The following is a 16,805-nucleotide window of genomic DNA, read 5'->3' as shown; positions in this document are numbered from 1 at the left end:
ACACTTGCATCGGCATACACTCTTATTTGATATATATGCGGATACGTGCTAAGTGTTTTCTTGAAACAAAATATTTTCGACAAAATCCCACAAACATTGAGTAGAGACTGACATCGCGTCGGGCGAGAGGGGTGCCATAAAACCCTTCCCCTCTCGTAACATCGCTTCCGAACCAAAATGATTTCTGGTTTTCAATTCAAACAATCATTTTTAATCAAAACGGTTTCTCGGGTGGTGAACCTCAAATCCGGGCGGCGACTCTTCAATTTTTTCAAATCCGGGCGGGTAGCCTACAGTGGCGACTATACTGGGGACTGTTTAATTAATGCTTAAAGGACTTGATACATCGGTGAACGGTCATTGAAAAGTCTATAAAAATGACGTTGCTTTATGCTCGTCGAAGGAAGGAAATGACGATTCTAACTGGATTTCTATCCGGCCATTCTGACTTGAGGCTTTCCGACTATTCGCTTGTGTGTCTTTTTCTTCAAGTATTAATTAAACTGGCGAGCCAAGCTTGAAAAATGTTTGTGGGATTTTCAAAAATATTTTATTTCATTATCTATCGCTTATATATTCTATTATGTTCAACCTCGCTGTTGTGTTTTGGCAATCCTGCCCGACTTACCGGTGATAGGGAATCCCAAAATACTTGGCAACCCTCGACCGTGATGAGTCATCCCTGCCGTTTGTACCGTTATCGGGTGTACGCTCGATAATCGGGAGGCATACCTTAACTCTAGTCCTAAGAACCCGTTTAAATCAAAACCAACCTTCATATAGAAAGCAATAGAACCTTCCAAATTTGGACAGGAACCTGTAAGGTAAGATTATGTGATATATCCTGCTTACATGTTATTGTTTTCTGCATCGCATCTTGCATATCATCCATGTCATGTTGTTGTGCCATATTTTTCTTAGGCTTGCTCGCGCAGTCTATAAAAGGTTTTTTTGGCTTTAGCCGGTCAAGACAAAGAAATTATTGCCGGAGATTGTGTTGCGTTCGGTGGTGGAAACATGAATTTGTTGAAGGGGTAGGCCGAATGTAATTATTTGAAGTTGAGTAAATTATCGCAGAAAACTTCAGTCCTTTTAATTTTTTTTTTTTGGATAAAAAGGTTCAGTCTCGAAGGGGTTAAAGTAAACTTATTAGTAATTTCTAAAGGGCCCAGATGCTTTTTTTTTTTTTCTTTTTCTGGTCAAGATATACATAAGAAATATACGAGATTACACCAAAGGTTGGGGGTGCCGTATCCCCTGCCCTCACCCTCTCTGTCCAGCACTGGTTGCGTTGGATTTCAACCTAATACCTCTGCCTCGGGAAAAAGTTCCCTGAAAGCTTATCCTTGTTTATGCATTCTAGTGTTTCATCTTACTTCCCCCAGGAGCAGGTTAGCTAGTTGTGTTTGATAGCTTTTTCTAAGTTGCGATTCTTTCGATTGTGAATTTGATTAACATGACCCGAACGTGGTGTATGGATAAGTCTTGTGTCAAGGTAGAAGTGTCAAACGGGCGGGTCTGAGCGGGTTGAAACGGGTCGTGTGCCAAATATGAACGGGTCAAATATAGTTCAAAAAACGGGTTGAAATGAGTCGGGTCGAATATGGGTCAAGACAAACCCAAACCCAGCTAACCCGACCCGTTCCCCCCCCCCTCTCCCCTCCCCTCCCCTCTTTTCTTTTTTTTGGTTTCCCTTCCCCTCTCTTTTCAATATATAATAGTTTTAGCCTTGTTCATTTTAGGGTCTCAAATTTTCTGGGTACGATCTTCAACAAATTTGATTTTTCAGTTCAAAATATTAGCTATCAATGTCCGATCAATTTGATTTTTCCTAAAATAATTTTCTCCCCCGTGTTCAAGACCACGAAGTTAGGAATCCGATTAAAGCCGTTTATTTTAAAGTTGTTTCAATATAAAAACAACCGGGGATCTTCTAGTGCTTTTATGCACTACATGCTTGTAGTGCAATGAAAGTGTAGAAATTAGGTGTCGTTTCACATAGCCTTTTTTTTTTTTTTAGGGCTTTTTGGTTTTTCGCTCAAGTTCAAAAAAAATTGCATTTAATTGTTAGTATGAATAAGGACAAAAATAAAAAAGCTATATGAAACAAGGTTCGTACTATTCACACAGATCTTGCCCATATGATTTCTCAAAACTTAGTGCTATGAAAAAGATGATCCGAACCACTCATTTTTAAATTATACGGAGTATTTTATGAATTTCTATGAAAAACATCAGCTCAATCGGATACCGGTAAAGGTTTTTTTAGAATTTGATGGGAGAACCACATTGTTTCGTCCTACGAACTCTAAAAAAAAAGGTATGCATATTTAAGAAAAAACCCTAACCGATGTTCTATTAAGCTAATTTTGTATGAGCGGTTCAGATCATCGTTACCAAAGTGTGCCCTACCAATCAAACAGACATTCTAATAAAAATATTAGGGATTCTGATATTTTGATCGGCAAAATATGTAATCCATTTTGAATGTGGGGTTCTCGGCATCATTTTTCACACGTTGACTGTTTTAACAAGAGCCAAAAGAGAAAATGCAGGGGCCGAAAGAAAATAGAAAAATATGAGAGTGTGGGCCTTTTAAGTTCAATCCATACTGAACCCATTTTCAATCCATATAAACCCATATATGGGTTTACATGGGTTGAACACATACCAACCCATTATATAATATGGACAGATTGAATTAGGTTATAAGTGAGTGGAGTTGGACGGATTAAGAAATATGGGTTGGAATTGTCACCTCTATATCAAGGTACTCTAGCTATATAAATTCTTTATTGGTTGAATACCACATGAGCATGCTGAAATCATATTCGAAATGTACCATCTTTTCACGTGTATGTTTGCTAAGATGAATGGTTAAAATAGGAGCTAGTGTGAAAGAATATTTCACTTATTTCTCGAACAAATTGACATCATAAAACCTCTCAAGAAAATAACAAAAATGGGTTATGACAAGATGTCACTTGCCTAAGGACAGTGGTGACGAGGGAGAAAATCCAAACCAACCAATCGAAAAGGAAGCATCATTCTATCACAAACCCCTATCATTCTACTTTATTAGCCTTTGACCTTATCAACAAAAGTCTTGAGATTCTTATCCGATGATCCACCTTCTTTACCGGCTTCCCTTGCCAAATCCTTCCACTTCTTAACATTCGTCCTCATTTCATCCCCTCCCATCACTATTTCTATGCATGAAAGTGCCGCGAGGGTTTTAGAATCTTATATGATTGTGCGTTTGGATAGGGCAACGGGTCATGACATAAGTGGTGACGTATTTGGGATTTTTGGTTCTTCAATTATTTGCAAGTATAGGAGATAAGTTGAAGTTTTTTTTATGATTAATCTAAAACAATAACAGCAACAACATAACTCGTGTAGTCTCAATCATTGGGGGTATGGGCGGAGTAAGATTGGAGATAGTCCTAACATTTAGCAAAATATACAAAGTAGCTGCTCTCAGAATGTTATTGAAACAGTGGCCCCCTATACCTATTTTGTTCCGGAACCATGTCTCCACATAAAAGCCAAATGGCATCAGAAAAGGCAGGCCTAAAAATCCAATTTAATTTCTGTGCACATTATTATGTTTCCTTTATTGATAGTTCAGAGTATCGGTTTGCACAAGATGATTAATCTAAAAGTTTCTCTTTATGATTGAGTGTCAAAGTTGCTTGGCTTTTCGGTAAGTTAGGGACTTAGGGTTAAAAAAAAACAACTAAAACGAAGTAGTCTTGGGGGCATTACACCTCTGTAGTGTGCACTACAGCATCACCTTGTCTCTGTTTCACAAATCCAGTTGAAACTAGAAACAGGACAGTGGACTATGTATCTGGAAAATAGGTCCTTACCTCGGTAGGGATCTTGCCAATGAAATGTAAGAATTTTGGCATGTTGTGTTACCCTGTTAATTTCCCCCTAAAAAAATGAAAAGAAAAAAAAAATAGATGAAGCAGGATGTTGAAATTTTGTATGATGCATCGTTCCCCTATTGCGTGCGCAAGGCCCAATCCAAAGTCCACCACATCACTTGGGCTCAACATAAATTGAATGAACATATACTACATACTTAAATGCTTAAGCTCGTAAGTAGTGACTCATCCATTATTATGTTAAGTCACAACCTTCATTCTGTTGGAAGCAGGGATCCTGTAGTGAGCAAAATTACTATGGAAGCGAAAACTTTTTCGTGGAAGGTTTTTTTTTTTTCTAAATCTGAACCGTTGATTGCTGAGATAGATAACTAGACCTTATAGTGCCTTTGCTCACTAAAGGATCCTCAGATCCCTGTTCTGTTTGTTCGATGTGTATTTAATATTCACACAAGTTATTACAAATCACCTCCTCTTTTGTGAGCTATACAATGATCCTTGATCTCTCGCTTTGTTTACAAACTCCCACTTTATTCTCATCAACTCCTCTCTTAAAAAAAAAAAACCTTCTCTCTAACACCATGATCATGAGGTGTATTTATTGTCCAGATGCATGTTTCGAGCTGTCGCTATCTAGAAAATGACTTCATAATTGTAAGTATTGTAAAAGGGCCTTCATGAAGTCCCTTTCATGGTTTGAGTACTACTCTCAACAGCTCTGATTATAGAATGCCGGAGGGAAGGCGTGCTGCCGCTCTCTTTTTTATTTTTTGACATAGAGATCATGAGTTTGAGTCTTTTTCGCAAGGGGGAATTGCTTTTCAGTGGACAAAGGGGCAAAAAATGTTCAACTCATGGACAACTTTTTCAGAAATTGATCTAAATATGAAAAGGATAAAAGTAATTCTCAATACATGGAGAGAACCACCTAAAATGACGATTACACCCTCATTCTCTTTCTCTGCCCCCCTCAAAAACCACCAGCCGACTGCCTCCCCTCCCCACGCCGGCGACGCCATCTCTTACCATCTCCGACAGCCCTCATCTCCAGCGACCCAATCTCTCTCTCTCTCTCTCTCTCTCTCTCTCTCTCTCTCTCTCTCTCATAGCTTGCAAAAGTAAATGGGTCCTTCTAATCCGAACATAGAAATTGGGCCGCCATTATCAATCTGGAACAAACCTACCTCTATTTGAAGTGATTAATTGATTATATTCTCTGTTTTGCCAACATTAAATCTTCAATTTCTAATTCAAATGGCAAGACCCCTTTTTCTCCTCACAAATCTCTCATGTTAATTTATTAGGACTCCATTTTCAGCCTTTGCCAAGATATCAAAATCTCACATGGACTGAATACAGAGACGAGAGAGACTTTTGGGGGTTTAAGATTGCAGAGACAAGGATATCTTTAGCCCCGTACTTTTTCTGTATTTCTTCAAGTCCCAAAAAAATTAAAACAAACAAGAAATTGAAGAAATAATGGAAGAAAATGGGATGTAATCTGAGAACCGTAGTCGATTATTGAAGTTTTTTGGCTGCCGACGATCAGACGAAGAGACTTGACTTCGGTGAAGTGGGTTTTCGATAATATAAAAAATCTATCCTGTGTATGGACTTAAGTTGTCCCGTGTATGAACTTAAGTTGTCCCGTGTATAAATCTAAGTTGTCCGGTTTATGAACCTAAGTTGCCCCAGAAGTTGCCCCGTGTATGAACCCAAGTTGCCCCATAAGTTGTCTCGTGTATGAACTTAATTTGACCCGTTTATGAACATAAGTTGCCCCAGAAGTTGCCTCGTTTATGAACCTAAGTTGCCATGTTATGAACCTAAGTTGCCTCGTATATGAACATAAGTTGCCCTGTGTATGAACCCAAGTTGCCCCAGAAGTTGTCTCATGTATGAACTTAAGTTGCCCCGTTTATAAACATAAGTTGCCCTGTTTATGAACCTAAGTTACCCTGTATATGAACCTAAATTGCCCCAGAAGTTGTCTCGTTTATAAACCTAAGTTGCCCCGTGTATGAACCTAAATTGCCCTGTCTATGAACTCAAGTTGCCCCAGAAGTTGTCTCGTGTATGAACCTAAGTTACCTCGTTTATGAACATAAGTTGCCCCGCTTTATGAACCTAAATTGCCCTGTATATGAACCTAAGTTGCCCCAGAAGTTGTCTCGTTTATGAACCTAAGTTGCTCTGTGTATGAACCTAAGTTGCCCCAGAAGTTGTCTCGTTTATGAACCTAAGTTGCTCTGTGTATGAACCTAAGTTACCCTGTGTATAAACCGAAGTTGCCCCTGATTCAAGACAAGAGAGAGGGATATTTTTGTCTTCAACACCATGTTTTGGGAATTATTGTTTTTCTTCCCATGACTTGGGAATTCCGAAAAACTGGTCCATGAGTGGGGAGTTTTTTGCCCCTCTTACCACTGAAATGCAATTCCCCCTTTTCACAATGCTCAGACCTTATATCTAAGTTTCTAACCTCCGCTAACATTCTATTACAAGAAAAATGAAAATTGGTGACGAAAAAGTGGCGACGAAATTTAATTTCTTCACTAAATGAGTATATTTGGCGATGAAAAAATAAATTCGTCACTATTTTGATAACTTTCGTGAGAAAATAATTTCGTCACCAATTATACATGTTTAGTGACGAAAAAAATATTTTTGTCACCAAAGGTACCCATTTGGCGACAAAATACATTTTTCATCGCCAAAAGCTTAAAAAACGTGACGAAATTTTTTTCGTTGCCAAAGATAATCATTTGGTGACAAAAAATATATTTCGTCACTAAATGAAAGTAATTTAGTAACGAAATATTTTTTTTGTCACCAAATGCTTAACTTTGGGGACGAAAAATATATTTCGTCGTCAAATGGGTACCTTTCGTGATGAAATTTATGAATTGCGCTTTGTCACTAAATATATTTCGGACATAACTCTTTACTAAAATCTCTGATTGAGATAATTCAAATTGGATTTGAACAATAACTCAATTGCCTACAACTTTCATGTTTGTCAAAATTGCTAATTTTAATGTTTAAGGGTTCAAAATTACATTTGAAATACATTTTCGTGTTAAAACATATGTGTTATATATTAGATATTTCAAATATTTACTTAAAAGTGTGTGTAGTACAGTTGGTTAGAGCTTGCGCAAAAAACTCAAGAGACTCAGGTTCGAAACCCAGCAAGAGCCAAAAAAGAAAGATTTCTACGAAAAATTTTGTCACCGATTTCTTATATTGGTGACAAAAAATTTCGTTACCAATGTGACCCATCGGTGACGAATTTTTTCGTTGCCAAAGGAATAATGATGACAAAAAATTTCGTCGTCAAAAGCACAATAAGTGAGGAAAAAAATTTCGTCACCAATTATTTACTTTTTGGTGACGAAATATTTCGTCATCAAAAGGCACTATAGGTGACGAAAAATAGATTTCGTCACCAGGTAGGAATCCTCGACAACCTTTAGTCGACAATTTTTTTTTCGTCACCTATATTATTTGTGACGAAAAACATGCAATTTGTGACGATTTATACTGACATACAAATCAATGATTCTACAGTTACGAATGAGTATACAGGTGTATCTATGTATGTTCATATAATACGGAAAATCTCACTTCAGTTGTGTACGTGTGAAAGCTTGGGTAAATGTTTACCTCTTCTGTCCTATGGTTTATTTAGTTAATTTTTAAAAATTCATGTTATTTTTCCAAATAACTAAAGACTTTCAGTCGCGGAGCCATGGTTTGCACTCGAACGGGGTCAGTAAGAAAAGAAATTTTGTTGATTTTCGGGTCTAGGGTGTTTTGGGTTTTGTTGGTCTTTGACTAGCCTTTGGGTTTCGGGTACCTATGAAGATTAAGTAATTTTATTTTTCTTGTGCCCTTGTCCTTTTAATCTTTGTAATTTTCGAATTCGGAAATTAATAAAAATTTGCTGATTAAAAAAGAAAAAGAAAAGAAAAGTAATATGTACTTTATACCAATGATAAAATTATGAGACATTATTATTTGTAGTTGTAACAAAAATATATACTTTATACCAATGGTAGGTGAAAACAATTGACGAGGGACAACAAAGAATGCAAGAGATTGCTAGGATCTTCTACCCGAACGGGGGATGGTGGTGCTGTGCAGTGGGGTGCACAGCACTGCGCACTTCTGAGCCGTAGGATCGTGCATCCGACGGCTCGGATCTCATCTAGACATGCAATGAACGGCTCTCGATCATTGATTGTTGAGATAAGAACCGAGCCATCGGATGCACAATCCAACGGCTCGGAGTTGCGCAACACGGGCTGAGCACCTCACTGCACAGCACTAACCCCAAGTCCCAACCACCACGGGTGCGTCATGTCTTGCTGATGAAGCTGGGTGATTTTTCTAAGTTGCAATAAGTCAGTATGTCACGGTACTCCTATCTATACGAATTCTTTATGGTTGAATACCACATGAGCATGCTGAAATCTTATTCTAAATGTATCTTTGCACATGTATGTTTGGTAAGATGAACAGTTAAAATAGGAACTAGCGCGAAAGAATATTTCACTTAATTCTCATACAAATTGACAACATAAAAACACTCAAGAAAACAACAAAGATGGATTATGAGAAGATATCATTTGGCCAAAGACAGTGATGACCCTATCAGTCAAATAGACCAGTTTTGTAGAACAGTTCATTCTACTTTACTAGTCTTGATCTCATCAACAAAAGTCTTGAGATTCTTATCTGATGATCTACCTTCTTTACCAGCTTCCCTTGCCAAATCCTTCCACTTCTTGGCATTCGTCCTTATTTCATCCCCTCCCATCACCCGTTCTATGCACCTCTTAATCTCATCACTCTCGACTATTTGATCTAGATTTGGTTTCACTCTTGATCCAGTCTTCCAAACATCTTCAATAAGCTTTGCGTTCGTAACTTGGTCCAACCATTGTGGAAGAGCCACAATTGGAACCCCGGAAACCAAGCTCTCCAAAGAAGAATTCCAACCGCAATGAGACACAAAACACCCCACTGACGGGTGTGACAAAACCTCCACTTGAGAACACCACGGCACTATCATCCCCTGCTGTTCCAATTTCTCTTTAAAACTCAGCTTCTCTTCTTCTCCGGATCTTACCACCCACAAAAATGGCCTTCCACAAGCAAGCAGGCCGTGTGCAATTTCCTCCATCTGTTGCTTCGCTATTGGCGAATAGCTTCCAAAGGCTGCATAAATAACAGATTCACTAGGATTTGAATCCAGCCATTTGATATAGGCTTTTGAATCATGAAAGAGATCTCCTCCGAAAGAATTGTCTGACGGATCCTTTCCACCCAAGAAAGCCGACGGGATTAACGGCCCAATAGCAACCAAGTTTAGCTTCTCGATTGCTCTTAGGGCTCCAGACTCCAAAGCATCAAAGGAGTTGACAAGTACTTTGGGATTGTTTTGGGCATCAAGTATATCAAAATGCTGTTTAAGTAATGGAAGTGCAAAATTATAGGTGTTTGAAGCAAGCAGAACAGAGGGAAGTTCACTGCCGGTTACCGGTGGTAGTCCCGGTAATTCGACTGACCATGAGGGGTCATTCTTGTTCTTCCCAATGGAATCCCCATAACCATTCAAGTAATAATAGTAAATGTCCAAGATGGTGGCTGGTTGAATCCAAAGGAAAGTGGACGGCACATGAAGATCATGTGCAACTTGGCCTGCCCAAGGGATGAGTGTGGTATAAACCACATGCATGAAAGGCTTGCCTTTTTCAGCCTGTGATGTGATGAGTTTTGCTACAGCCTCCGACCCGCGCCTCTTTAGCTCTTCCATCTGGTGGTCCACGTTGTCCATTTCCCACCCGCTGTCGTGGCCGTCAGAGAAGCCGAAAAAGGTCAAGTCTGGTGGAGTAGTCGAGCTTTTGGTCATGCGATTGAGGGCTGAAAAGGCTGTTGCGTAAGTGACCTCAACACCCATTTTGACGAGGCGTTTGGCAAATTGGAGGCCGGGATTGATATGTCCTTGCCCTGGAAACGTTACGAGCAGGAGTCGAACACAGGAATCCATTTGTGTTCTTTGCTTGGGGGCTGAAGGATGGAGGGTGGTGGATAGATTCAAAAGTAAAAGAAATATATTTTTGAAATTTAGATAGCTTGATTGAGCTTGTAATGCAATGAGGGTTTTAGAAATTTATAGGCATGTGTGGAAGGATAGGGCCAGGGGCCATGACATAAGTGGTGACGTTATTGAGATGTTTGTTTTTCTTATTATTTGTATAATTGTAGGAGATAATAAGGTTTTTTTTTTGGAATTCGGTCCTCTCCAGTCCAAATTTTGGATCGGAGCAAACAGTCCGAATTTGGACCGGCTCTTGCTGCAATTAATACTTTGAATTTGTTTGATTCAAACCGGTAATAGTCTATAAGCAAATCTAAACTATTAATTATCCAAATGTATTGTCGAGAGTCAAATTGTTTTTTCTCGGTCCAAAATTTAGACCAGAGAGGATCCGATTCCTTTTGTTTTTGGGACTAATCTACAACTTTTACTAAATCAGTTTTTTTTTTTTTTTGTCAAACGGAAATTCAAATAAAATTTAAGGAAGAGAGTACCACATTAAGAGTACAACCAAAGAAATGGGCACTTGAGCATAAGAGCTCGCAACCTAGTCGAGCAGTTGCCTGATATTCAGGCTATCTCTAATTATAAATTCCCTCATCGCAATAGGCATGTCCATAATAACCACGAGGGCTTCTGTGTGTTCTGCTCCCATCCTAGCAAGGTGGTTAGCGCATTGATTGGCCGAATGGGGGATATGCCCAATCGTAGTGTTTGTCTGAGCAAGTAAGAAATGGACTTCATTGATCAGCACACTCTGGGGTGATTGCCTGGGTTTCCTTCCGTGATGAGGTTCACCGCTATGAGTGAGTTTGATTCAATCTTCACATTTTCCAGCTTCCTTTCTAGTATTACTTCCAGTCCCTTGTGTATACTCCATAGCTCTGCCTCCAAGCTTGACTAAAAGCTGCGCTTGGCATAGTATCCCATGATCCAGTCTCCCAAATGATTTTTGAATAATCCTCCAAACCCTCCTATTCCATTCGATTCATACCAACATCCATCCGTATTCAGCTTGATATTTCGTGCAGGTGGGTTAGACCAAGAATTAAGGCAGGTTCTTGTCGAGCCATTAGTGAGAGGGGACTTGAAAGCATCCACTATTTCTTAGGCATAAGCAATAATAGTCCTGGCACTAACAAAAGGTGGGATGTCAATGTTATCAAAGCTTTTTTTGTTTCGATCTTTCCAAAGCTGCCATAGAGAGGTGATAAACAATATGTGCCAAGGAATATCATTGCCATATCCTGTAAGTCTATTGCTTCTCATGTTCAGAGAAATCCAATCTTGAGTTGGAGTATCCATGTCCCCTCTCAATAGATGGCTAAAAGGGATGTGTCTCCAAAGCTCCTTAGCTTTTGTTACATTCCCTAAACAAATGACTAATGCTCTCAGAAAAGATACTACATCTTGGGCATAAGTCCGAAGTTGCAATACCTCTCCCGACCCGGAGAAGATTGGTTGGAAGGCTATTGTGAAGAGTAATCCATAAAAAAGTTTTGAATTTTTCTGGCATTTTAATTTTTCAAAACCATTTCCAACCTTTCAAGTCCAGAGCATCTTTATTAATTATATCATAAGCAGCAGAGATAGAAAAATTGCCATTTCCAGATCCCACCCAGGGGGGTGATCAACAGATTGGGCATAGACAGGAATGTTTATGGCATTTATGCACTCAAGAGTATTGACATCTACATATGGGGCTATTTCATCCAGAACCCAAGTACCATTCACAATCAGCAATCAGCGTTTCTACCTTTTCGGCTGTTCATCAAGTTTTAAGGGCTTATTAATCAGTAAAGATAATGGGGGATAGGTCCATTATTCCTCACGTGGATAGAAAAAAACTATATATTAGTCGCAATCAATTAATTACATTTGAAAATATATAACATGATATCAAAGCTAGAACTTTGCCTAAGTACTTGGTTAGATTAAAATATATTAATTTGGAGCTATTATGTACTGACTATGCCTTTAACAATAAGGTTATGTACTGTTTTTTTATATATAATATTTGCATTTTCTAGCTGGTCGAAAACAATAGTGGTTGAAGCATATTGGAGGTTTGATTCTAAACTATGGTTTTTTGATAACTCAGGTGCTCAGGTATGTTTACGCGCACGTAAACTAATACTAGGAACCTATCCCATCGTTCATAAACAAGAGTTTTCAAAATATTCATTCAAATGGCATTTTGCATGCCAATGCACATAACATCTGAAGGCTTTTGCAAGGGTTGTGATGTGCTAATTCACAAAAATAGCTCTCATATGACTAGAGTGGGTAGTTTTGCCGGAATTTGATTAATGGTGCAGCGTAACAAATCAATTGACGAAAGACGATTTTACCATTGAATAAAAATGTCTCACGACACGATGATATATTTTAATCTACCATGTCACCTGCAAAAGTGCTTGTTCAAACCTAAAATTTAAATTGGAACATTACTGTTAAGAATACTAATTCGAGGTTAGTCTTCACTTGCAGAGATGCAAACATAGGTTGTGCTTCGTCGAGACGCAAACATAGGTTGCACTTCTTTGCAGTCTTTTTTTTTTTTTTTTTTCAGACAATATACATCAGCGGGGGTTAGAATTAGCACATGGGGGTTCTGATACTATCCATAGCCTTGACCCCTAAAGTCCTGCCCCTCGTGGGACTCGAGATCACCATTGGAGGGAGGAAAATGAGTTACCAACTTCACTAGAAGTGGTTCTTTGGTTTGGTTGTACTGTGCATTGTGTGAGTCATCATTGTTCAGATCATTACGCACTTTAGATTCTTCTTGAGTCCTACGAAAAAGATCTGAGCCGCTCATTTTGTCCCAAATAGTTTGTTTACTATCCCCGTAACAAATTAACTCAATCCGATATAGGCGTTAATGAAACATCCACTTTTGCTACAGAATTTAGACCTGAATTCTAAAGAAAAGTTGAATGTTTCGTAAACATCTTTACCGATGATCGGTGGAGTTGATTTTTTACAAGGACCATAAACAAATTATTTTCAACAAAATGAGCGGCTCAGATCATTTTTGTAAGACTCGAGACGAGTCTAAAGTATGTATGTACATGATGTTTGTACATGGATGTACGTACCCATAGACTTTCCAGTATTTTAATAAGTTTTACGGTAGGAAAAATTTTTTATGGCCAAATGGAAAAATTAGGTGGATAAATTTTGCTGATGTATGTGATGAGCTGTATTTTTTGTCCTATTGCAAATTGTGAACTGTCGCTGTAAGAGTTCCTTCATGACACGTTCCTTTCCTGCATTTGAGTACCCTCAGTTAACTCTAATCTATACTCCCCGTCCCCAATTGCTGGTATTTTTTTATTTATTTTTATGTATGTCCTAAAATGAATATTCATTTGGAAAGTCAACTTAAAAAATTGTGTAATATTATTCTTTTATCCTTTATTTTCTGCATTAAGTGTCATGCATGTCAAAACATAAAATAGGACAAATTGAAAAAGTTAATACCAAACATATTTTTTATTATTCTACCTATAAAAACACATTTCCCCAAAAGATGCAAGTAAATTTGGATAGAGGAGTATTATAGAACAGCACACATAGCATGCTTGATTTGCCCCTCTCCTTTTTTTTATCGAGAGATTGTGCGTTTGAGTCTTCATGAAAAAGTTCAAACTGAGAGATCGTGAGTTTGAGTTCTCGTGAAGTTCATGATGCTTGGCCCCTATTGTAATCTCTAACTTTCTAACCTCCACTAACATTCTACCGTTTTATTTTTTTGGAAAAATCAGTTAGAAATGCATTCATAAATGTGATGAGTACAATCTACTGTGTTCAACTAATACAACTGTATAAAGATTTATTACACAAATGAAGACAAATAATACATCTAATCAACTGAATGATTCGTACAAAGACTTGACACATTCTACCGTTTTGGCCAGGTTGTTGAGGTTTTGTTTTCTGGGGTAGGGGTGTTCTAGTGTATCGGTTTTTGTCTTTTGTCTTTGCTCCTATCTTTGTTCTTCGGCTAATCCGAGTTGGCTTCTTGTCATTTTTGTTTTTGTCTGGTTGGGCCTTGGGTATCATTGTCGGGCCTTGTCAATAGTCACTACTCACCAACTACGATAATAGATAAAGGTCACACCAAAAAAGTTCACAAAGATCACGATTTTAGTAGAAGTGTGATAAAGTATTATAGGTTAAATTTTTAATTTCAATTTAAGTCAAAAGCAATGATAAAAAATGGTGTTTAATATATTTTATCTCAATTCTGTGAAAACTGTGATTGTAAATAAAAAATCTCGATCGCTCTTGAAGCAAGATATACGACTGAAGCCTAAAAATGACCTCACTCTTACGGCGTGATACAATACTGACGCCTAAAAATGCGTGGGTTTGAAACTCAGCAATGCCATGAAAGAAGACGTGACGACGTAGCACCACAAGATGGTCTAGTAGATGCCAAAACAAGATCACACGCAATGGTTTTCCGTCTCAATTTTTACCATTTTCCATCATGTGTTCAGGGCGTAATCATTTTGAATTTTCAATCATCTAAAGTAGGGGACTTACGATCTCACCCAGAAAGACCATGGTTTTAGGATCGTGATTAAAGACATAAGATCGCAGTTAACAACTGTGATCATTTTGAACTTTCGATCTCAGTTTATAACCGTGATATAAAGTAAGGGACTTAAGATCTCTCCCGGAAAGACCACGATTTTAGAACCGTATTTAAAGACATACGGTCACAATTATGTGATCTTATCGTTTATTATAGCAGTGTCTGTGTGGGCTACTCGCCTAGTGAAAGGCGTTGTCCGATTTTCTTTTTCTGAAAATACTGGCAGACGACTTGTTCAATTTGAAGTCGCCACCCGAGTTTTAGTGTTTTGCAACCTGAGTAACCAAACTTGAATGACATCTGTTGCTTTTATTTGGAAAAGGCTTTGTTTCTTTTTATCAGTCCGTCATAACCAGAGACAACGTAGGTTCGGGAGTCAGGTTACGAGAGGGGAAGGATTTTAAGGCACCCCTCTCGTCCGACTCAAGGATCAGTCTCTACTTAGTGCTTGTGGGGTTTCAAAATCATTTTTCTTCTTAACCTTTAAAACAAGTAGGAAAGGGGAAACAATAACGGGAGAGAAAACTGTAAACCCATCATAGGTGAGTTTATGTGTGTGAGCAGTGTACAGTCATGGTGATAAGTATGAGATGCGTGACAAAATATACAGAGTACTGCTACTGCTAACACTGCTGAGCGCTTAGCTGTGGACCTGAGCGTTTAGGAACTAGTCTTGAGCGCTCAGGTCTTGCTTCGTTGCAGACTCCAGGGTAATGAAGATTCGAGCTCTGGAAGGACCATTGCACACCCAGTGATTACTCTAAACTTGAAAATAATATTTATAGTGAATAAAGCAAAACATGGTATTAAGACATCTTTTGAGCGCTTAACAACACTCCTCAGCGCTTGAGAACTAGTCTTGAGTGCTCAATTGTGAGGACCACAATAATGATGAAATAAACAGAGATTAAAATTTTTACAACCAAAAGCAGCATCTAGACTACATGGACAAGAACACCAAACATAACGACTGATCATAAGTATTCCTTCGATGAAACAATATGTAAATGAGCTTTAAATAATGAGTAGAAACATACCCTTTTCGTCCCGATTTGTTTGTCCATTTTTTGACTTTTTAAAAGTGTTTGACCTCTAAAAAAATTGTCCATAATTTTCAATTCGTAATGCTTTTAATATGCAATATAGATCTTGTATGCTAGATCTCAATTAGTTTTATTATAGAAAATCTTCAAAATCATAAAAAATATTATAAAATATAAGATATAAGAGTATTTTTGAAAAACACAAATTTTAACAATTGAACAAACAAATTGGGATGAAGAGAGTATTCAAACCTTCTGGTATTGATGACAAGGAGGCCTAAGCCCTAAGGAAAACAACTTGGGTGCTCTTTATAGGACTTGAGCACTCAAGAGCTGGTCTTGAGCTCTCAGGCACTCCTGAGCTTAGAAGTCTTGAACTTCTATTTTGCTTTGGTCGAATTAAGGCCAGCTGAGCTCAGTATAAGGAACGGACCTAAGCCCAATGGCTCCCCTCAGGGTAAAGAAAACAGTAGCCCGAAACGGCTCTCTACCTTTGTTGAGTTTGAACGATGTCTTCTTTGGTTTGGAGGTTAACTTTTGAAGTAAGAAAGAGTGTTTTCTGGAGGAGTATTGCAAATTTTGGATGCTTCTCTCTAAAACCTGGTCTTTTTCTTTTCTATAGAGAGATTTTGGTTCAAAGAGTGGTGGAAATCATCATTGTAGTGTTCAAAGAAAATCCCATCATAGCTACTTGAGAACGGGGGAGTTGTGCCTGCATGGCGGAAATCTGTAGAAAGACCCTGTAGAAAGTGGGCTGACATGCAGATCTTTACTTTTGTAGGCGTGCATCGCGGACCTTAGCGCTTGGTTTTGTACCTTGAGCGCTTTGTTCCACTTGGGTTTGTACCTTGTGATCGCAGCCCATTCAGTAGTCGTTGAAGTTTACCAAACGGCCGTCAAATTCAATTATTTATTTACCGGACTACAACTAAAGATTTGCATAGTATAGTGAAGAAGTCCGAGTCGATCCACAGGGAGTTCGAATATAGCTTGTTCGGATTAGATGTAAGGGTTTCCGGCGTTTAGGCCGCCAATTTTTAGTTTTCCTTTGAAAGGTGAGAATTGCCCTTATGAAAATGACTAGAAAAAGAGTTTGAACTATGAATTAAAAGCGGCAAGGCAATGGAGTTTCTAACGCCCGTAACTTAGACCAATTA

General features: G+C 38.4%; 1 protein-coding gene and 1 non-coding gene across 2 annotated transcripts; both read right to left on the bottom strand.

Annotated features, from left to right (window-relative positions):
* Positions 1-3,514: 3,514 nt before the first annotated feature.
* On the bottom strand, positions 3,515-3,622 carry LOC131318282 (small nucleolar RNA snoR100). The gene has a single exon (XR_009197609.1). It is a non-coding gene; the product is annotated as a small nucleolar RNA snoR100 (small nucleolar RNA).
* Positions 3,623-8,430: 4,808 nt separating this feature from the next.
* On the bottom strand, positions 8,431-10,097 carry LOC131315767 (crocetin glucosyltransferase, chloroplastic-like). The gene has a single exon (XM_058344961.1). It carries the CDS (start codon positions 9,946-9,948, stop codon positions 8,581-8,583), a length of 1,368 nt encoding a protein of 455 aa, XP_058200944.1. The 5' UTR covers positions 9,949-10,097; the 3' UTR covers positions 8,431-8,580.
* Positions 10,098-16,805: the final 6,708 nt, after the last annotated feature.

Source organism: Rhododendron vialii, chromosome 2a (genome assembly GCF_030253575.1).
Source record: "Rhododendron vialii isolate Sample 1 chromosome 2a, ASM3025357v1".
NCBI classification, from domain to species: Eukaryota; Viridiplantae; Streptophyta; class Magnoliopsida; order Ericales; family Ericaceae; genus Rhododendron; species Rhododendron vialii.
Note: the sequence above shows the minus strand (reverse complement) of the source record. Positions and strands in the feature narration are given on the sequence as shown.